The sequence below is a fragment of the Muscardinus avellanarius genome (genome assembly GCF_963383645.1).
Source record: "Muscardinus avellanarius genome assembly, chromosome: 4".
Taxonomy (NCBI): Eukaryota; Metazoa; Chordata; class Mammalia; order Rodentia; family Gliridae; genus Muscardinus; species Muscardinus avellanarius.
In genome coordinates, this window is record NC_137789.1 from 103,000,669 (window position 1) to 103,017,224 (window position 16,556).

The 16,556-nt window shown below is 34.9% G+C and overlaps 1 protein-coding gene across 2 annotated transcripts; it reads right to left on the reverse strand.

Annotated features, from left to right (window-relative positions):
• Positions 1-366: 366 nt before the first annotated feature.
• On the reverse strand, positions 367-16,094 carry PTPN20 (protein tyrosine phosphatase non-receptor type 20; the record flags this gene model as incomplete). 2 transcript variants are annotated; one of them, XM_080694361.1, is made up of 4 exons in its annotated part: positions 367-432; positions 1,335-1,397; positions 11,702-11,917; positions 15,900-16,094. In XM_080694361.1, the coding sequence occupies 4 exons, from the start codon at positions 16,092-16,094 to the stop codon at positions 367-369; spliced, it is 540 nt and encodes a 179-aa protein (XP_080550487.1). The 2 variants fall into 2 exon arrangements, with proteins under 2 accessions (XP_080550487.1, XP_080550488.1); XM_080694362.1 differs by lacking the exon at positions 11,702-11,917.
• Positions 16,095-16,556: the final 462 nt, after the last annotated feature.

The following is a 16,556-nucleotide window of genomic DNA, read 5'->3' on the forward strand; positions in this document are numbered from 1 at the left end:
TAGTCTTATGTTTTCTCTAAATAAGAACTTACGAAGTCCTGGAAATCCTCAGCTCCTTTGGTTACCTTTCCAAATAAAATCTTAATTAACATAGTTTAAGTCTTTTATTTGGCTCTGTAATCCCTTCAATCAAATGGCTAAGCTGCAGTTGTTTTATGTAACTTTGGTTTCATTGGAAAATATGGGAGGGCATTTCGATATTGTCCAGTAAGATCAATGGGTAAACACTGTTCACACCAAATGATGATCCCTTCAGGAGATTTTAGAAATAAAAGAAAGCATGCTATATGCACAACAAAACTCTTCGGTACAGCCTGAATTCCAAGCCACCTGGTAATTTCAAGTGAGAGGTAATGGAAGTCTTTCTTAATCCAAACTCAGAAGTTTCTTAAGAACTTCAAGCACAACTTCATAGCAAAAGTGATACTGCTCCTATACACATATGTATAAAAAAACAACACAATGATAATTGAACACTAATATATCCACTTTCAGAGAACATATTTGTAATTTTTCAACTTTCCACTTATGAAAGTTCCCAAAAGGGTTTATTAAAAACAAGTAAACAAGGAACTTAAGAAGTTCTTTATGCAAATGTATTTTTAAATATGAAGAACATAAATAATAATATAGTTCTTGGTCTAAAATTAGTTTATTGAATATCTAAGGCTTAAACTGTCAATCTCTATTCCCTTGTTAATTCAGATAAAATTCTAAAAAGTCCCAGGCCTTTTTATTTTTTATTTTGAAACAAAATCTCATTAATTTCCAGCTTGCCTTGAACTTGTGATCCTCCTTCCTCTATGTCCAGAGTAGCTGAGACTACAAGAGCATGCCTGGCTAAAGATTGTATAAGTATATTTACATATATATGAATATATATTTTCATTTTAAATATTGTATTGTTGCTCTCTCCTGATAACTAATCTAAGTCCAAAACAATCTTTTTTTATGACATGCCAAAAACCTTGGTATTTTAGTGGCAAGTAGACATCTCAAGTTGTTATCAAGAACTTCATTAAAATAAATTTAAAAAATATATATATATGTCACTTAAACAGTATGCTATCATAGACAAGGCATGTGTGCAGGTATGGGGCTTTAGCTTCAGTGCTGCTCCTCCATTTGCTATCTGAGCAGCCCTATGGAGCATACTTCATTGCTCTGATCTGAATTACTTCATCAGGAAAATCAGAGCAAAACTACCTCTAGTAATGTTTACCTCAAAGAGTACAAATTCAGTGAGATAATGTAAGTAGAAGAATCAGCAAGTGCTACACACAATGTTAATCTTTATATTCACCATTCTTCGAATTTACAAATTAAAAGCTTACCTTTGTTTGAATCATGCCATAACGTTGCTCTCTCATTTGGGTCACAATATTCTCAATGTTGAACTGTAATAAGATGACAGTCATTTTGTATTATCAACATAGTGAGGAAAACACAAACCCATGGATTTCCAAATGAGTACTCCATACCTCTCTTTAGTAAAATAGATGTCAAGATGCCACCAGAAAGGTCTCAGTTCCAGTCACAACAAAAAGATAAATCAATCTCTATGTAAAAACTCCCAAGGAATAAAAAATAGTAAATGAATAAAGCATTTAAGAATTAATGAGTTACAAGTTCAAAAAGGTCACAGTAGAGACTTCTGGGAAGATGGTGACCAAGAAAAGCAGTGTTTACGAGTACTGCTAATACTAGATCTCTATTGCCACAAAATCAATGCTTTTCATAGCCAGAAAACACTATCAGCAGAGAAACAAAAAATGTAAACACAAGGGACAGAGAAAAAGAAGTCTAGAAGAACAACCAGAGACCAGAAAAGAAACTAGCCTGCAATGCAGTGGCAGAGCCGCACTGGCACCATCTTCCCTCACAGCACCAGGCTCCAGAGAAGAAAGGTAAACAAGGAGCTGAAGTAAGCAGCTGCAGATCATTCAGGTGTAATTCAGCAGTTCTTCCAGCATGAAGAAGGTCTAAAATTCCCAGTGGACAAGATTATCACGCCTTCCAGGGACTCAGAACGGAGCTCAAAACCAGAAATACACCAGTCTCACGGCCGAGGGCATGGCAATGAGTCCATATTGCCAGCAGCAGCGGTGAGTTCACCAGGCCCGCAACAGCTCCAGATTGGCACGCACAATAACCATAAGTGAAATTGCAGCCCCTACAGGAGAAATCCCAGCACTGCATGCCCAGGGACTTGCGCAGCTTTGATAATCTCCCTGGGTCTGAAATTTTACAGACCAACCCAGTGAAGGAGTAGTGGTGGCAAAGATACCACACCCTAGCTGCAGCTCCCTGTGGGGAAACGCCCAGCCTGGCACCCCCATGGTCTCATACAGCCTCGATTAACTTCCTGGGTCTGAGACTTTATGATACAACCCAGTAAAGGAGTTGTGGCAGCTGAGACTACCACAAACTCCAGATTCAGAGCACACTAAGTGAAGTCGTGGTGACCCAGGGAAGAACCCAGAGAAGTCACAAACTTCTGAAATCATGGGAAAGAGGAACAACAATACAGCAATGAATGCCCACAACCCCATATTATCAGAACCTGGTAACACAGAAATTCAGAGATCTCCAGAAGATCAAATCAGGAATATAACTGTAGAAATAATACAGGACCTTTGAAAAGAATTTAGAGAGAGTCTAAAAGACATAAAGGATGCAATAATTGAGGTAAAGGCCTCAATTCAAAGTATAAACAATTAATTAGACCACATGGAGAATAGAATCTCTCTCCTAGAAGAGGATTACTCCAAAAATGAATGCATAATTTATAACTTAGAAATAAATCAGACAGCAGGAATCTGACATTGAAGAAATATGGGCCCATTTTAAGAGAGCTAACCTAAGAATAATTGGAATAGAGGAAGGAAAAGAAGGTGAAACCAAAGGGATCAATAATATCTTCAAAGAAATAATAGCAGAAAATTTTCCAAACATAAAGCAAGAGATCAATACACAGGTCCATGAAACTTATAGAACTCCCTTTAGACAGGATCAGAGAAGAGGTTCCCCATGCCACATAATTGTCAAAATGACCAATGTGGAAGCCAAGCAGAGAATCTTTTTTTTTTTTTTTTTGGTGGTACTGGGGTTCCTGAAAGCCCTTATACTAGCGGGCTACACTCCCAGACCTATTTTATAATTTGGAAACAGGGTCTCTTAAGCCAGAGAGGTTGGCTCCAAACCAGTGCAATCCTCCTGTCTCCGCCTCCCAAGTTCGGGGATTACAAGCGTGCACCACCACGCCCAGCCTGTCAAGCAGAGAATCTTAAAGGCAACAAAAACAAAAGGCCAAGTGGCATTCAGCGGCAAACGAGGTAGAATCACTCCATACTTCCCAAACCAAGTCATGAAAGCCAGAAGGGATTGGAGTAACATATTCCAAACTCTGAAAGAAAACAACTTCCAGCCAAAAATTTCCTACCCAGCACAACTATCTATCAAATTAGATGGGGAAATAAGAACCTTCCATGACAAACAGAAACTGAAGGAATTTATGTCTTCAAAACCAGTGCTAGAGAAAATACTCAAAGAGATTAACTACAAAGAAGAAATAGGTAATGCACACCAGAACCAGAGAAACAAGATTTCCCATCCAGCAGACAACTAGGCAAAGAAGAATATATTCATGTGTTTATTGGTTAAAATCTTTGGAGATTCATTATTTATTTCAGTCTTTTACCTATTTCTAAATTGTATTGTTTGCTTTTATTGTTACTAATTTTTAGGATTTCTATTTGGAATATTAATATACCTTTAGATATAGCATTTGGAAATATTTTATCCCATTCTATCAGTAACTTTTAACTCTGCTTACATTATCTTTGGATGTACAATATTTTTTTATTTTTAGGAAGTTCGTTTGTTTATTCTGTTGTTGCCTGTGCCTTTGAAATCATATCCAAGAAATCACTGTCAATTTCAGTGTTGTTAAGTATTATGACCCAGGCTTTCTTCTCAAAGTTTATAGTCTTAAGATTTACATTGATCTTTTATCTATTTTGAGTTAATATTTGTATATGGTGTTAGGTAAGGGTCCAACTTTATTCTTTTTCATATAATTATTATTTTTCAACAATATTTAGTGAAAGGGTCATTATTTCCTTCACCAAATGTTCTTGGAAACCTTGTCAAAAATAACTTGACTATATATGGAAGAATTTATTTCTAGGCTTTTTATTTTACTCCACTGGTTTATATATCTGCCTTTATAGCAGTACTACACTATTTCAATTAATGTAGCTTTATAAGGTTTGAAATCAGAAAATGTACATCTTCTAGCTTTGTTCTTCTCAAGATTGTTTTAGGTATTTAGAGTTCATATTTCATGTTAGGATAGATTTTTTCTGGAAAAAAATGCATGATAGTTTTACCTTTAAAAAAATCCTCTGGTAAGAAAGAAAGCAAAAAGAAATATGGAAATGTTATCTCTAAGTGATCAAAAGTTTGATATCAGACAAAAATAAATTTAAAAAAGAAAAAAAAATAGATGGGGAAATAAGAAGCTTCCATGACAAACAGAAACTGAAGGAATTTATGTCTTCAAAACCAGCACTAGAGAAAATACTCAAAGAGATTAACTACAAAAAAGAAATAGGTAATACACACCAGAACCAGAGAAACAAGATTTTTCATCCAGCAGACAACTAAGCAAAGAATAATAAACAGTATTTCAAACAGAAATAAAATATTAACATGTTAGGAATGAAAAGTTATCTCTCAATAATCACACAGAATGTAAATGGCCTCAATTCCCCAATAAGAAGACATAAAGTGGCAAAATGGATTAAAAACCAGAATCCATCCATCTGCTGCTTACAAGAAACATACTTTACAAGTAAAGATAGTAACGAATTCAAGATAAAGGGCTAGAACAAGGTAATTCATGTTAAGTAGTCATCCTAACAAATGTGAAGTAGTATTTCACTATAGTTTTTATTTGTATTTCCTTAATGATTAGTTATATTATGATAATGATGAGTGATACTCATGTGTTTATTGGTCATATAAAAATCTTTGGAGATTCATTACCTATTTTAGTCTTTTACCTATTTCTAAATTGTATTGTTTGCTTTTATTGTTGCTAATTTCTATTTGGAATATTAATATACTTTTAGATATAGCATTTGGAAATATTTTATCCCATTTTATCAGTAACTTTTAATTCTGTTTGCATTGTTCTTGGATGTACATTTTTTTTATTTTTTATGAAGTTTGTTTATGCTTTTGTTGCCTGTTCCTTTGGAATCATATCTAAGAAATCACTGCCAATTTTAATCTTGTGAAGTTTTATGACCCAGGTTTTCTTCTAAAAGTTTATAGTCTTAAGATTTACATTTAGGTCTTTCATCTATTTTGAGTTAATATTTGTATATGGTATTAGGTAAGGGTACAATTTTATGCCCTTTCATGTAATTGTTATTTTTCAACAATATTTAGAGAAAAGATTATTATTTCCTTCACCAAATGTTCTTGGAAACCTTGTCAAAATAAATTGATAATATATGGAAGAATTTATTTCTAGGCTTTTTATTTTATTCCACTTGTTTATATATATCTGTCTTTATAGCAGTACTACACTGTTTGGATTATTGTTGCTTTATAAGGTTTGAAATCAGAAATTGTACATCTTCTAGCTATGTTCTTTTTTGAGTCTATTTTGGGTGTTAAGAGTTCATATTTCATGTTAGGATAGATTTTTTCTGAAAATAAATAAATAAGTAAATGTATAAAAAATAAAGTAAAAAAAAGAAAGTTGTAATTGAACACCAAAAAAAAAAATTAATGCAACCACTTTGAAAAACAGTATAGAAGATCCTCAAAAGAAGGAAAACAAACTTACCATATGACCCAGCAATACCATCTCTGGGTATCTACCAAAAAGAATGAAAACCAAAATACCAAACTAATGCATGAGCAACCATGTTCATAGATGCACAATTCACCATAGCCAAACTGTGGAACCAGCCAAGATGTCCTTCAACAGATGAGTGGATTACAAAACTCTGTGATGTGTACACAGTGGAATTTGCCCAGCCATAAAGGAGAAAAAAATTATGGCATTTGAAGTGAAATGTCACAAAAAATAAAAAATCAGATGCTTTCTCTAATGTGAAAAAACTAGGGAGAAATGGGTAATAGGAGGAACTCTAGATGAAGAAGAGATCTTATAGAGGAGCAATTAAAGTGACCTATCTGAGGGGATGGAAGGGGGGAAGAGAGAAATTCTGTAAAGCAAATGATGTACTTAAACATATGAAAGTTAATCAGGAAACCAAGCATGGGAAGGAGAGAGGGGGAGAGTAGGGGTTAGGGATTGGGTAAGGGCTGATTGGGTGATGTGTACATGTATATCTCAAGTTTTTTTTTAATCCTATTAAGAAGTATAACTACAATGTACCAATAAAAATTTATTTAAAAATAAAAAATAAATAAATAAAAATGAAAAAAATATTTAAAAAGTATATGAGATCAACACACAAAAACAATGTTTATACATCTTATGTTCCTTGCAATGAATATGTAGCAATTGAAAGTAAAATCAATATTATTTACAATTTCTCCAAGGAAAGTGAAAGAGGATTAGTCTAAAAATCACATACAGATCTCCATTGTGGTTATAGAATGGAATTTTACTCAGCCATAAAGGACAACAAAGTTATGTCAGGAAAATAAATAAAACTAGAGAATATTATGCTAAGTGAGGTCAGCCAGTCTCAGAAAGTGAATGGTTGAGTGTTTTTTCTCATATGTGGATGCTAGAGAGTAAATAGAAAACAAAAAGAACTTTAGGTAATCAAGGAGAGAGGCCAGGAGAATAGTGAAAGGAACTATGGGGAGAGAGATGAGAAGGGGAAAAGGAAGAACTGATAAAGGGTTCAAATTCTTCTATGCCTATGTGTCACTACCAATTTCACTACTAGTTACAGGGAGGGGTGTGACCTGAAGGGAAACACACCAAGACCTGTGTGCATATTTGTATGACTTTGAACCTAGTGTATAGCTATGATACACCAATGTAAGTATTTTTTTAAAAAAGAAAAACTGGATTAACATGCTCAAAATTATGAGGTGATAAAAAAAATACAAAGACAACCTAAATAAATGGAAGGACATACCATATTCATGGATAGGATAGTTCAACATAGTAAATGTGCTGCTCTCCCAAATTGATCTACAGACTTAAAGCAATTTCAAACAAAATCCTAACAAGTTCCTAACAGTCAAAGCTGATTCAAAGAACTTTAAGCAAATATACATAATTCTAAAATAATTTTGAAAAAGAATATAGAAGGAATCAATTTATCTGATGTTAAAGCTTAATATATAGCTACAGTAATCCAAAAGGTGGTATTGGCAGAAGGAGAAATGAAGAATTGATCAATAGAACAGAATATAAATGCAGAAACAGGTCGATATAAATAGGTCAAGTGATTTTTAACAGAGCTGTAATAGCAACAGAATGGAGGAAGAGTATCCTCTTTAATGAATGGTGCTGGAACAACTGGATTATTTGTAAGTCAAAAATTAAAATAAATTAAAAGTTAGTCGACTTAAACTTTATGCTTTGTACAAAAAATGATTCAAAATGAACCATGGACTTAAATCTAAAATATAAAACTGTAGAATTTTTAAAAAATTAAAAAATTCTCAGGATCTAGGTTAGGTGATCAGTTCTTACACTTGACATCAGAAAGTATACATAAAAATAAGATGTACTGGCTAACAAAACAAAGGGACCTTAATTTAGTTGCCATTCATAATTTTAAAAATAACCTAAAGACAAAAGAATAGAATACTAGATTAAGAAGCCAATAGAAGTTGATGTTCAGTGTTCCACATGTAACTTTAATACTCTACAGACTTCTTGAAAAACAGTGCTTTGAATAGCTAAGACTAAAAAGTCATATATGATTATCAAGATAATCTAAAAGACTGTTCTAAAGAAGTATTCTTGAAAATTTTGCTAAATATGTGGCAAGAACTATATCTGTCATTTTATAATAATACTATAGCTTGATAAATTTGGAGACTGGCTGATTATAGGGAGTGCTACCAACTTATGGAACAAATAAAAGTAGAAATTATATGTATTTACCATTTCAACTTAATGAATTCACTAATATTGCTCACATAATAATTCATGAATAAAATATGATAATAGAGAATTCCTTTTTTAAGCTCGATTAATGATAAACACAACTCATTCTAAATTATATAAAAATTCAAAGCTTTTCACATTATCTACAAGTGTGATTTGAAGCTTAGTAGTTTAATTAAGGATGAGTGTAATAGTTTGGGTTTAAAATATCCTCCTAAACCTCAGGGAAACCAGGTAGCCATGTTGGAGATTAGGGCTTTGTTGCTAAGAAGGGAATCCTGGGGATGTAGCCTTTGGGGATTATATGATGTCTCTCCTCCCCCTCTGCCTATTCTCTGCTCTGGCTGCTATGCCCTAATCGCCACAGACCCAGTCTGACACAGACTGAGCAAATAATCTTCCTTTCTCTATGTTGTGTGAAGTCATTTTGGATTACAGTAATGAGAATGCTATTTGGGACAAATTATTTTCTGGTAGTAAAGCTACAATGACTGAAAAAAGCCCAGTATTATATAGTTACATAGATACAGGAATTTAGGTCAGAAGATAAATTGACATATGCCTCAAGAATTTTGCTATCACTGGGCGTGGTACCACAAACCTGTAATTCCAGTACTCTGGAGGCTGAGACAGGAAGACCATAGGTTTGAGGCCAGCCTCAGCAACTTAACAAGTACCTGTTTGAAAAGTAAAAAAAGTTGTGGATGTAGAATGCTCCTGGGTTCAACCTCTAATATGACAGAAAAGGAAAAAAAATAAAGAAAGGAAGAAAGGAAAAGAAGGGAAAGGAAGAACCTTGCTACCAAAAACAAAAACTATTATCTGCTAGAAGAACTACAGTGTGCTTAGTGCCCTTGTACAAATTTTTAATTATGTAAAGGATAATGTGCTGACTTTGAGATTATTTTCCTCATTATGTGATAATTTATCTTAGGTTTAGAATTAACACTTATTACCGTATACTAAAGATAAAGAAAGGGGAAATAATGCTGAGAATGTCTGAAATCCAGAGCAAATTCTTGATATATTTCTGCAAGTCAAAACTAGTTTGCTCCCAAAGTTTTAAGAATTTTACTTATTAACTAATTAATTAGTTTATTTATTGTGTGGTAGTAGAGATTGAACCCAGAGGTATTTTATCTCTGACCTCCACCCTGAGCCCTAATTTTTAAATTTTTTTAAAATTTTGAAACAGGGTCTCACTAAATTGCTGAGGGCCTTGCTAAATTACCAAGGTTATCCTCAAACCTGTGATCCTCCTGTCTCAACCTCTCAAGTACTGAGATTACAGGTGTGTGCCACCACATATGGGTAAGGATTTTAATTTTTAAGGCCCAATTAAGAACTAAAATGACTACAAAAACAAAAGTAAAAAGAAATAAATGGCTACAAATTCTCTTATCTTTAGAATTATAATTGATACGGTATTTTAAAATGTCACAGGCCATAGCTAGTCCACTGCATATCACTTATATGCAGCTTGTACCAGGAAAGACTCCCCATGTGAGTGCCACAAAAGGCAAACTGGCCTATGTCCTACTCAACAAAGCTTTTAGAGCTTAAGCATAGCCCTAAAAGTTCATGTGCTGAAACCTTAGTTCTTCAAAGTGCCAGTATTGAGAGTTAGGGCCAATGGATGGGTATTTGTGTCAAGAAGGAGGAACCTCAAGAATGGATTAATACCTTTCTTGAGTAAGTGAATTCTTGCTCCTATGGAATTGGATTCATTGCTACTGGAATGAGTTGTTATAAAGCAGGCTATCCTCATGTTCTCTCTCCTCTGTACATACTTACTTTCTCCCTTCCAATTTCTAATATGAGTTGAAGCAACATAAGGCCCTCACCAGATGTGCTGCTTGAAATCTTTCTCTCATAAATTAGCTGTCTCAGGTATTCTGTCATTCCAACAGAAGAGACAAAAACAAAGTCTAATCCTCTGATCACACTCTTAGAAACCATAGCAATTTCTTAAACTGTTCTGAAGGTTCCTAAGTGCTTATTTTCATTTTTTTATATGCTTAACTTGCTGCAGATAGCAAACATGCTCTGGTGAACAAAATTTCTGAGAAGAGTAGGGATGGGCATCAGTAAGATCATTTAAGTTAATGACCGCTTAGAACTCTGTGGAAAGCTAATAAAGAAATCACAGGTGTATTTTCTATTTCTAAATCACTGTAGTTCATCAAATGAAAACATTTCCAATTGAAATATGCACAATTATTTTATGTACCTCTAAGAAAGAAAAACACTATCAAATAAATTTGAAAGAAAATTATGGTAAGTCACATTTAGTTTAAAGAAGCTATAGTGTGCATGTGTGGGGGGACAATGTTCCTTAAATTTAACGAAAAATAGTATTTATAGCTTTTATAGTTGCTACAAAGGACATGAAATAAGGGTATATATAAATAAATTACTTAATCAATTATGATGGATAATATGTAAACAAGAAACATGCTAACATGTCTTCCTGTAAAAAAATAAATAACATTAGTTATAAAAAAAATAAGGTAACATCAGACTCTACTATTTAAATTTAAGGCATTTTATGAACATCTATCTATTTTTTTTACCACCCAGTTTATACTCATTTTTTTAATGACTCTGAGTTTTGCCTTAGAAAACCAAATCTGTTTCATTCTCAACCATATGACCTCGTCCTAACTAGCCTAAGTGGGCCAGCACATCTCTCAATGAATAGTTCTGAGAAGAAGCCAATATTCAATTGAAAAGTGAGATGCTAGGACATGTTGGCCCCAGATTCTGAAAAAACACAAAGTTCCCCTGTCCTCAAAGATTAATTGGGAGAGACTTTTTTTCCTCCCCTACATGATGTGGTCTGAGGACAAGTACTGGGACCTCAGTAGCCATTTCTCTACCACTAAGGGGGACTTGTCACTGCTGAGGTAGGACTATGCAAAGCCTAAGCAAGCAGAGGTTTCACACCTGTTCTGACAACAACATAACTCTACAGACTATGCCTGCCAAAGTCAAATCTCACTACCTATTTCCTCAGGACTGAGGATTCTCACACTCCTTATGGTCATCATTGGAACCACTTTCCACAGTGCCTGCTCAAAAACAGAATGTGATAAACAAATGTCTTCCCCTTCCCACTTTTTCAGTACATGAAAAATTGTTCAATTAGTAGGCCTTTTGGGGTCACAGAGCTAAAGCCCCATTCTTAATCAGTTCAGTAAATAATAAAGAAAATAGTATAATCACCACATATGGAATTCCTGCATCTCTTAGCTAAGTCCCAAATTTGAAGGAACTAACAAGATACTAAAAACCATGGAGAGAATCAAAGGGAAGGAAAAGGAAAAGGAACTCACATTTATTGTGTATCTACAATATTCCAGACACTTTCCTAAGCCATTTATCTACACCATGTTCTTTAATCCTCACAATTCCCCCAGGAACCCACAGAAAATTAAGTGAGAAACAGGTATTTAAAGCTCATGTGCTTTCAATTTAGTAAGTTGCTCTTGAGGGCTGAATATTAGTCCTCCAATTATCAAGTTGTAAAAAGTAGTGTGTTTACAAACAGCACTGGTTTATCTGCTTGATTGACACACTTACTGAATAGTTCTTTTCGATGGCACAGAACACGACATCCACACAGATGAACACTCCCGTCCGGCCTACACCAGCACTGCAGTGAACAATAATGGGTCCTGTAAGGTGGCTCCTCCTCACATAGCGAAGGTATTTTATGAAATGATCTGCTGAGGCAGGAGTGCCATGGTCTGGCCACTTGGTGAACTGCAAGTGTTTGACAAAATGACTAGTTCCTGTCTGTTAGAAAGACAGAGAGATGTATTGATTTCTTATATTAGAAGTCTGATTTCAATGTCTAACATACTAATAATAAAAGTAATAATGATAGATATATGGAATTATACTGGTCTTATATAGATTTTTCAAAAGAGTACTCAAAACTAATTTTACTGTTTATAAGAATTCTGGAAGTAGACAGTTTCAGAGATTTTCTCTATTTTACAAAGGAGAACATAATAATAATTATGAAGATAAGAGTGCTAACAGGTAATAAAAGTTGAATATTTACTGTGTGCCAGGTATAATGCTAAGGGCTTGCTTCACAAGAAATATACCACTTAATCTTCATGCCAGTCTTTGAGGTAAGCACTACAGTAATCCTCATTTGACAAATTAGAAATTAGGGTTAGGAGGATGGGGAGGTTTATTCTAGGTCAGAATGCTCACATGTCTAGATTGGGGACTTTAACATAGAGCTGCTGAATCCTTATTCACAAACCTTCTATACCATGAGGCTGCAGAAAAACCAAGATTTCAAAGTGCACAGAGTAAAAGATGGGCTGACACATTAGAAATATGACCCAAAAAAGGTAATCTATTTTAGCTTATATACTACAATCTAAGTTTAATTAAAACAGGAAGGAGAAGGAGCCTGAGCAGGAAGACACCAACCTTCTTTAGTGATAGGAATGAGGTATTAATGAACATGAAAGTAGATGGTAACCCTACTATTGTGCTGAGTTTCCCTGAGGTAAGATCATGAAATTCTCCTGAGAGTTGACTGACAGAGCACTTGGAGTCTGTCTATCCATACCCCACGCCAAGGGGTCATCACGTTCTTCCCATGTAGAAAACTGCTATTACCCAACAGGTTCCCTCAGGAAAAAAATTCAAAATGTGGTGCTTACTTCTCTGCTGTTCCCTAGTGCTCCTCTTTTTCCTAAATTCCCTTAATAAAGATGATAGTGTTCAGAACTATCCTCTAATTCAAAGTATCTATTTAAATTTTTGATCATTAATTTTACTGTCAATTTGGCTAGGATACTGAACCCAGAGATTTGGCCATTTTTCTGTTTCTGTGAAGATATTTTTAGGTGATACTAACATTTTAATCAGTGAACTTTAAGTAAAGCAGATTACTCTCTAAAATGTCGGTGGGCTTCATCTGATCAGCTAAAGACCTTAAAGGAACAAGACTGCCTTCCCCCAAACAAGAAGGAATTCTGACAAGAGATGGCTTTTGGAATCAAACTGCAATTCTTTCCTGAGTTTCCAGTCTACTGCCTAACCATGAAAATGTGTCAACTTTCCACAATCATGTGATTGTGGAAATTATTTAAATTGTGTGTGTGTGTGTGTGTGTGTGTGTGCACGCGCACGTGCACATATGTGTGTAGCACTAGAAATTGAACCCAGGTGCATTTAACCTTTGAGCTAAACATCAAGCTCTATTTTATATTATTATTTTTAAACAGGGTATTACTAAGTTGTGGAAGGCCTCACTGAGTTGCTGAGGCTGGCCGCAAACTTGTGATCCTCCTGTTTCAGCCTTCCAAGTACTGGGATTACAAGCGCACACCACCATGTCTGGCTCAATTCCTTAAAATTAACAATCTCCCCCCTCTTCCTCCTCCTTTCCTACATCCCTTTCCTCCCTTCTCTCTCTCTCTCTCTCTCTCTCTCTCTCTCTCTCTCTCTCTCTCTCTCTCTCTCCATAAACATACCCATGTCCTATTTGCTGTGTTTCTCTGAATAAACTTAACACAGAATTCTTCCTTAGTTTAATAGTTTCCTACCTGAAATCATAAATCAAGAAAACCTCTAAGTCACTTTGGTTATTGATGTTTTGTCTTTTTAATTGTGGTACTAAGGTTCAAATCCAGGGTGCCTCTACCACTGAGCTACATCCCAGCGCATTTTATTTTTATTTTGAGATGGGGTCTCACTAAGTTGCCACAGTTGACCTTGAATTTGTGTCTACTTCTAACTCCAGAAAAGTGAGTAAAAGACTTCACAGGGCAACCCTTACTGTTCACTTCTTTCAGTTTATTATTTCTTTTCCATATATAAAAACCCTCCTTCCTTTGAGTTTCATAACTCTTCACTTCATCTTTTCATTTCATTAAGCCAGTGTCTAAACCTCTCAGAAAATCCTCCATATTTGATGAAGATCCGAGCCTTCTCCCTTCTACAAAAGTCTGACTTACTCAGAGTAAATTCATGTCTTAACAGCCCAACAAACACTTCAACCCCACATGTCTATTTCTGTACTGCAGGGAGAGCACTTCCTTTCCTATAGCCCTCATAGTGATGACTTATCATCTATATTGTCTAGTATCAAAAATTTCCCAGTTCTACAACTCTAACATCAATTTCTGACCAGAAGCTTCTATATTACCACAATGTTCTGCTTCACTTCAGCTCCAACAACAATGTGAACAAATTTATACTTAGATGATTGACTCTCTATTTATATTCCCAAGCAACTTAGACTTTATGGCTCATTATCTGAACCACTGTCTTACAAAATGGTCAATCCTTTGATCCTTTGAATCTCACCACATGTACTAGAGCATATTATGCTGGATTAGCCCCATAGTCTGTGTTCAAGGATTTCATAGTTATGCTGCTAAAAGAAAACAGCCCCAAAGTTGCATGTTTCATTGCTCTTACAAATTGATGTAACCTCAGCATGACTCAGCACTCTTCTCTTGGTCTCTGTCTGTGTCTTTGTCTGTATGCAATCATCTTCTTTGTTGATGATTCTAAACCTCAAGGTTTAGAATTCAAGATTCCTGTTCAACTCCCACCCCCTTCCACTCTTGTTGAACACATCTATCACCAACCTGCTAATTCAGTCCATTAGAGTAATGTAACTCACCACTTTCTCCTATAAACCATTCGTTTTCTATTTCCAAATCTATTAAAGCATGAATTATTCAAGATCAATCCTTCCCAACACAATGTTCTTTAACAATACAAATGTTCTCTATCTGTGCTGTCCAGCATGGTAGGCACTAGCAACACATAATTAATAGGCACTAGAAATGTGGCCACTTCAAGTGAGAAACTGAATTTGTCCTTTAATGTAAAATTCAATAACAAATTTAAAATTAAAGAGTCATATTTGTCTACTGTATTGGATACCATAATTTTCAACTCTTTCCCCTATCACTTATAAGTAGTAAGTCACATATAAGTCTAGTGATTTTATCTGCAAGCACCAGGGTTGGTACTTTCCATCCCAATGCTGGGTACCCTAACTTTATCATGCCACTCACATACTAACATTCTTCAATGTCTCCCATCTATTTTTATAAAGTTTATACTTCTTTGCTGAAAAAAGACATTTCATGTCTTAGCTGGCCCTTACTTACTTTCTATGTCTTTTTTATCTCTCATTACTTCCTGACATTGAAAATTTTATAGTCCATACATACTTTATATTTATATTTCAATATACACACACCATGCAATTTTATATGGAATTCTTTTTCCTCTGCCTTTATTGGGTAATTCTCATTCCAAATGCCACCCCTTTCAGTAAACCTTCTCCCAAACATCAAGAAGTGCTAAGTACTTTCCTTCTGAACCCTCAAGTAACCCATACAGATCTCAGTTTTACCACTAAACACAAAAACTCAGGTATCATTGATACCAACTTTTCACTATTCACTAAGTGTCAACAGTGCCTGGCACAGTTGACACTTTAAGGACTTGATGCACATCTGTCACACTCAACAGAAGCAGCCAAAGTACATCGCATGATACAGACAACTGTAGTACTTACTCTTCCTACCCCCTCTCCTTTCCAATTTTCTTTCTCTCTCCAAAGTTTGGTTAAGCCAGTAATGATAGCTTAGTTTCTGTTACCAGGGAGAAGTAAAAGTCTACTTATAAAAGTGTCTCCTTAGTCTATATTCCATCTTAGTGCTAACTTCTGGTCAAAAAAAATTTGTATAGTAAAACCTATATCTAATATTGATTTTTTAAAACTTACGGACTTGTTCACAATTTGAAGTAGACGAATGATGAAACACTGCAGCGTCTGGGAATTTTCCATGAAGATACGGAAGTGTTTCAAGTCCAATGGCTCCTTGGAAGAAGTGGGCCAGTAGTGGTGGCACTTGATCACTCCTGCTTCATACTCTCTTGTCATCATGGCAATAACATTAGAGTTATTTTCTAAAACCATTTGCCAAAAGTCATCTATGGTGTTTGGCAGTGGTCCTTGGGTAGCAATATAAAAATATTCTTCTCCATAATTGACTATTTTAATATAGCTAGCATTGATGTAGTCCATGTTTTTTCCAAGAGGAACACGTGTTGCATCATCTATTACAGAAAGAGAAACATGTGTTAGATAAAGAAAAAGCAGGAAATGCAGTACATCCAGACTTCATAAAAACACGTCACACAGGTAAATCTATATATCTCTTTAACCAGCAGAGAAGATGGCATAGGAGATTCATTTCAAAAAGTTTATTTAAGTCTATAAATTTTAATTCTTCCCTCCACAAAACCCACTGGCATGTAAAAGAAGTATATTATTAGTGGAGTTTATAAAAACACAGTTGTTTTTAGTATGCAAAGAATGACATCAGAATTCAGGCACTTTGGGAGATTCCTGCTAGAACAGTACAGATTGGATTAAATC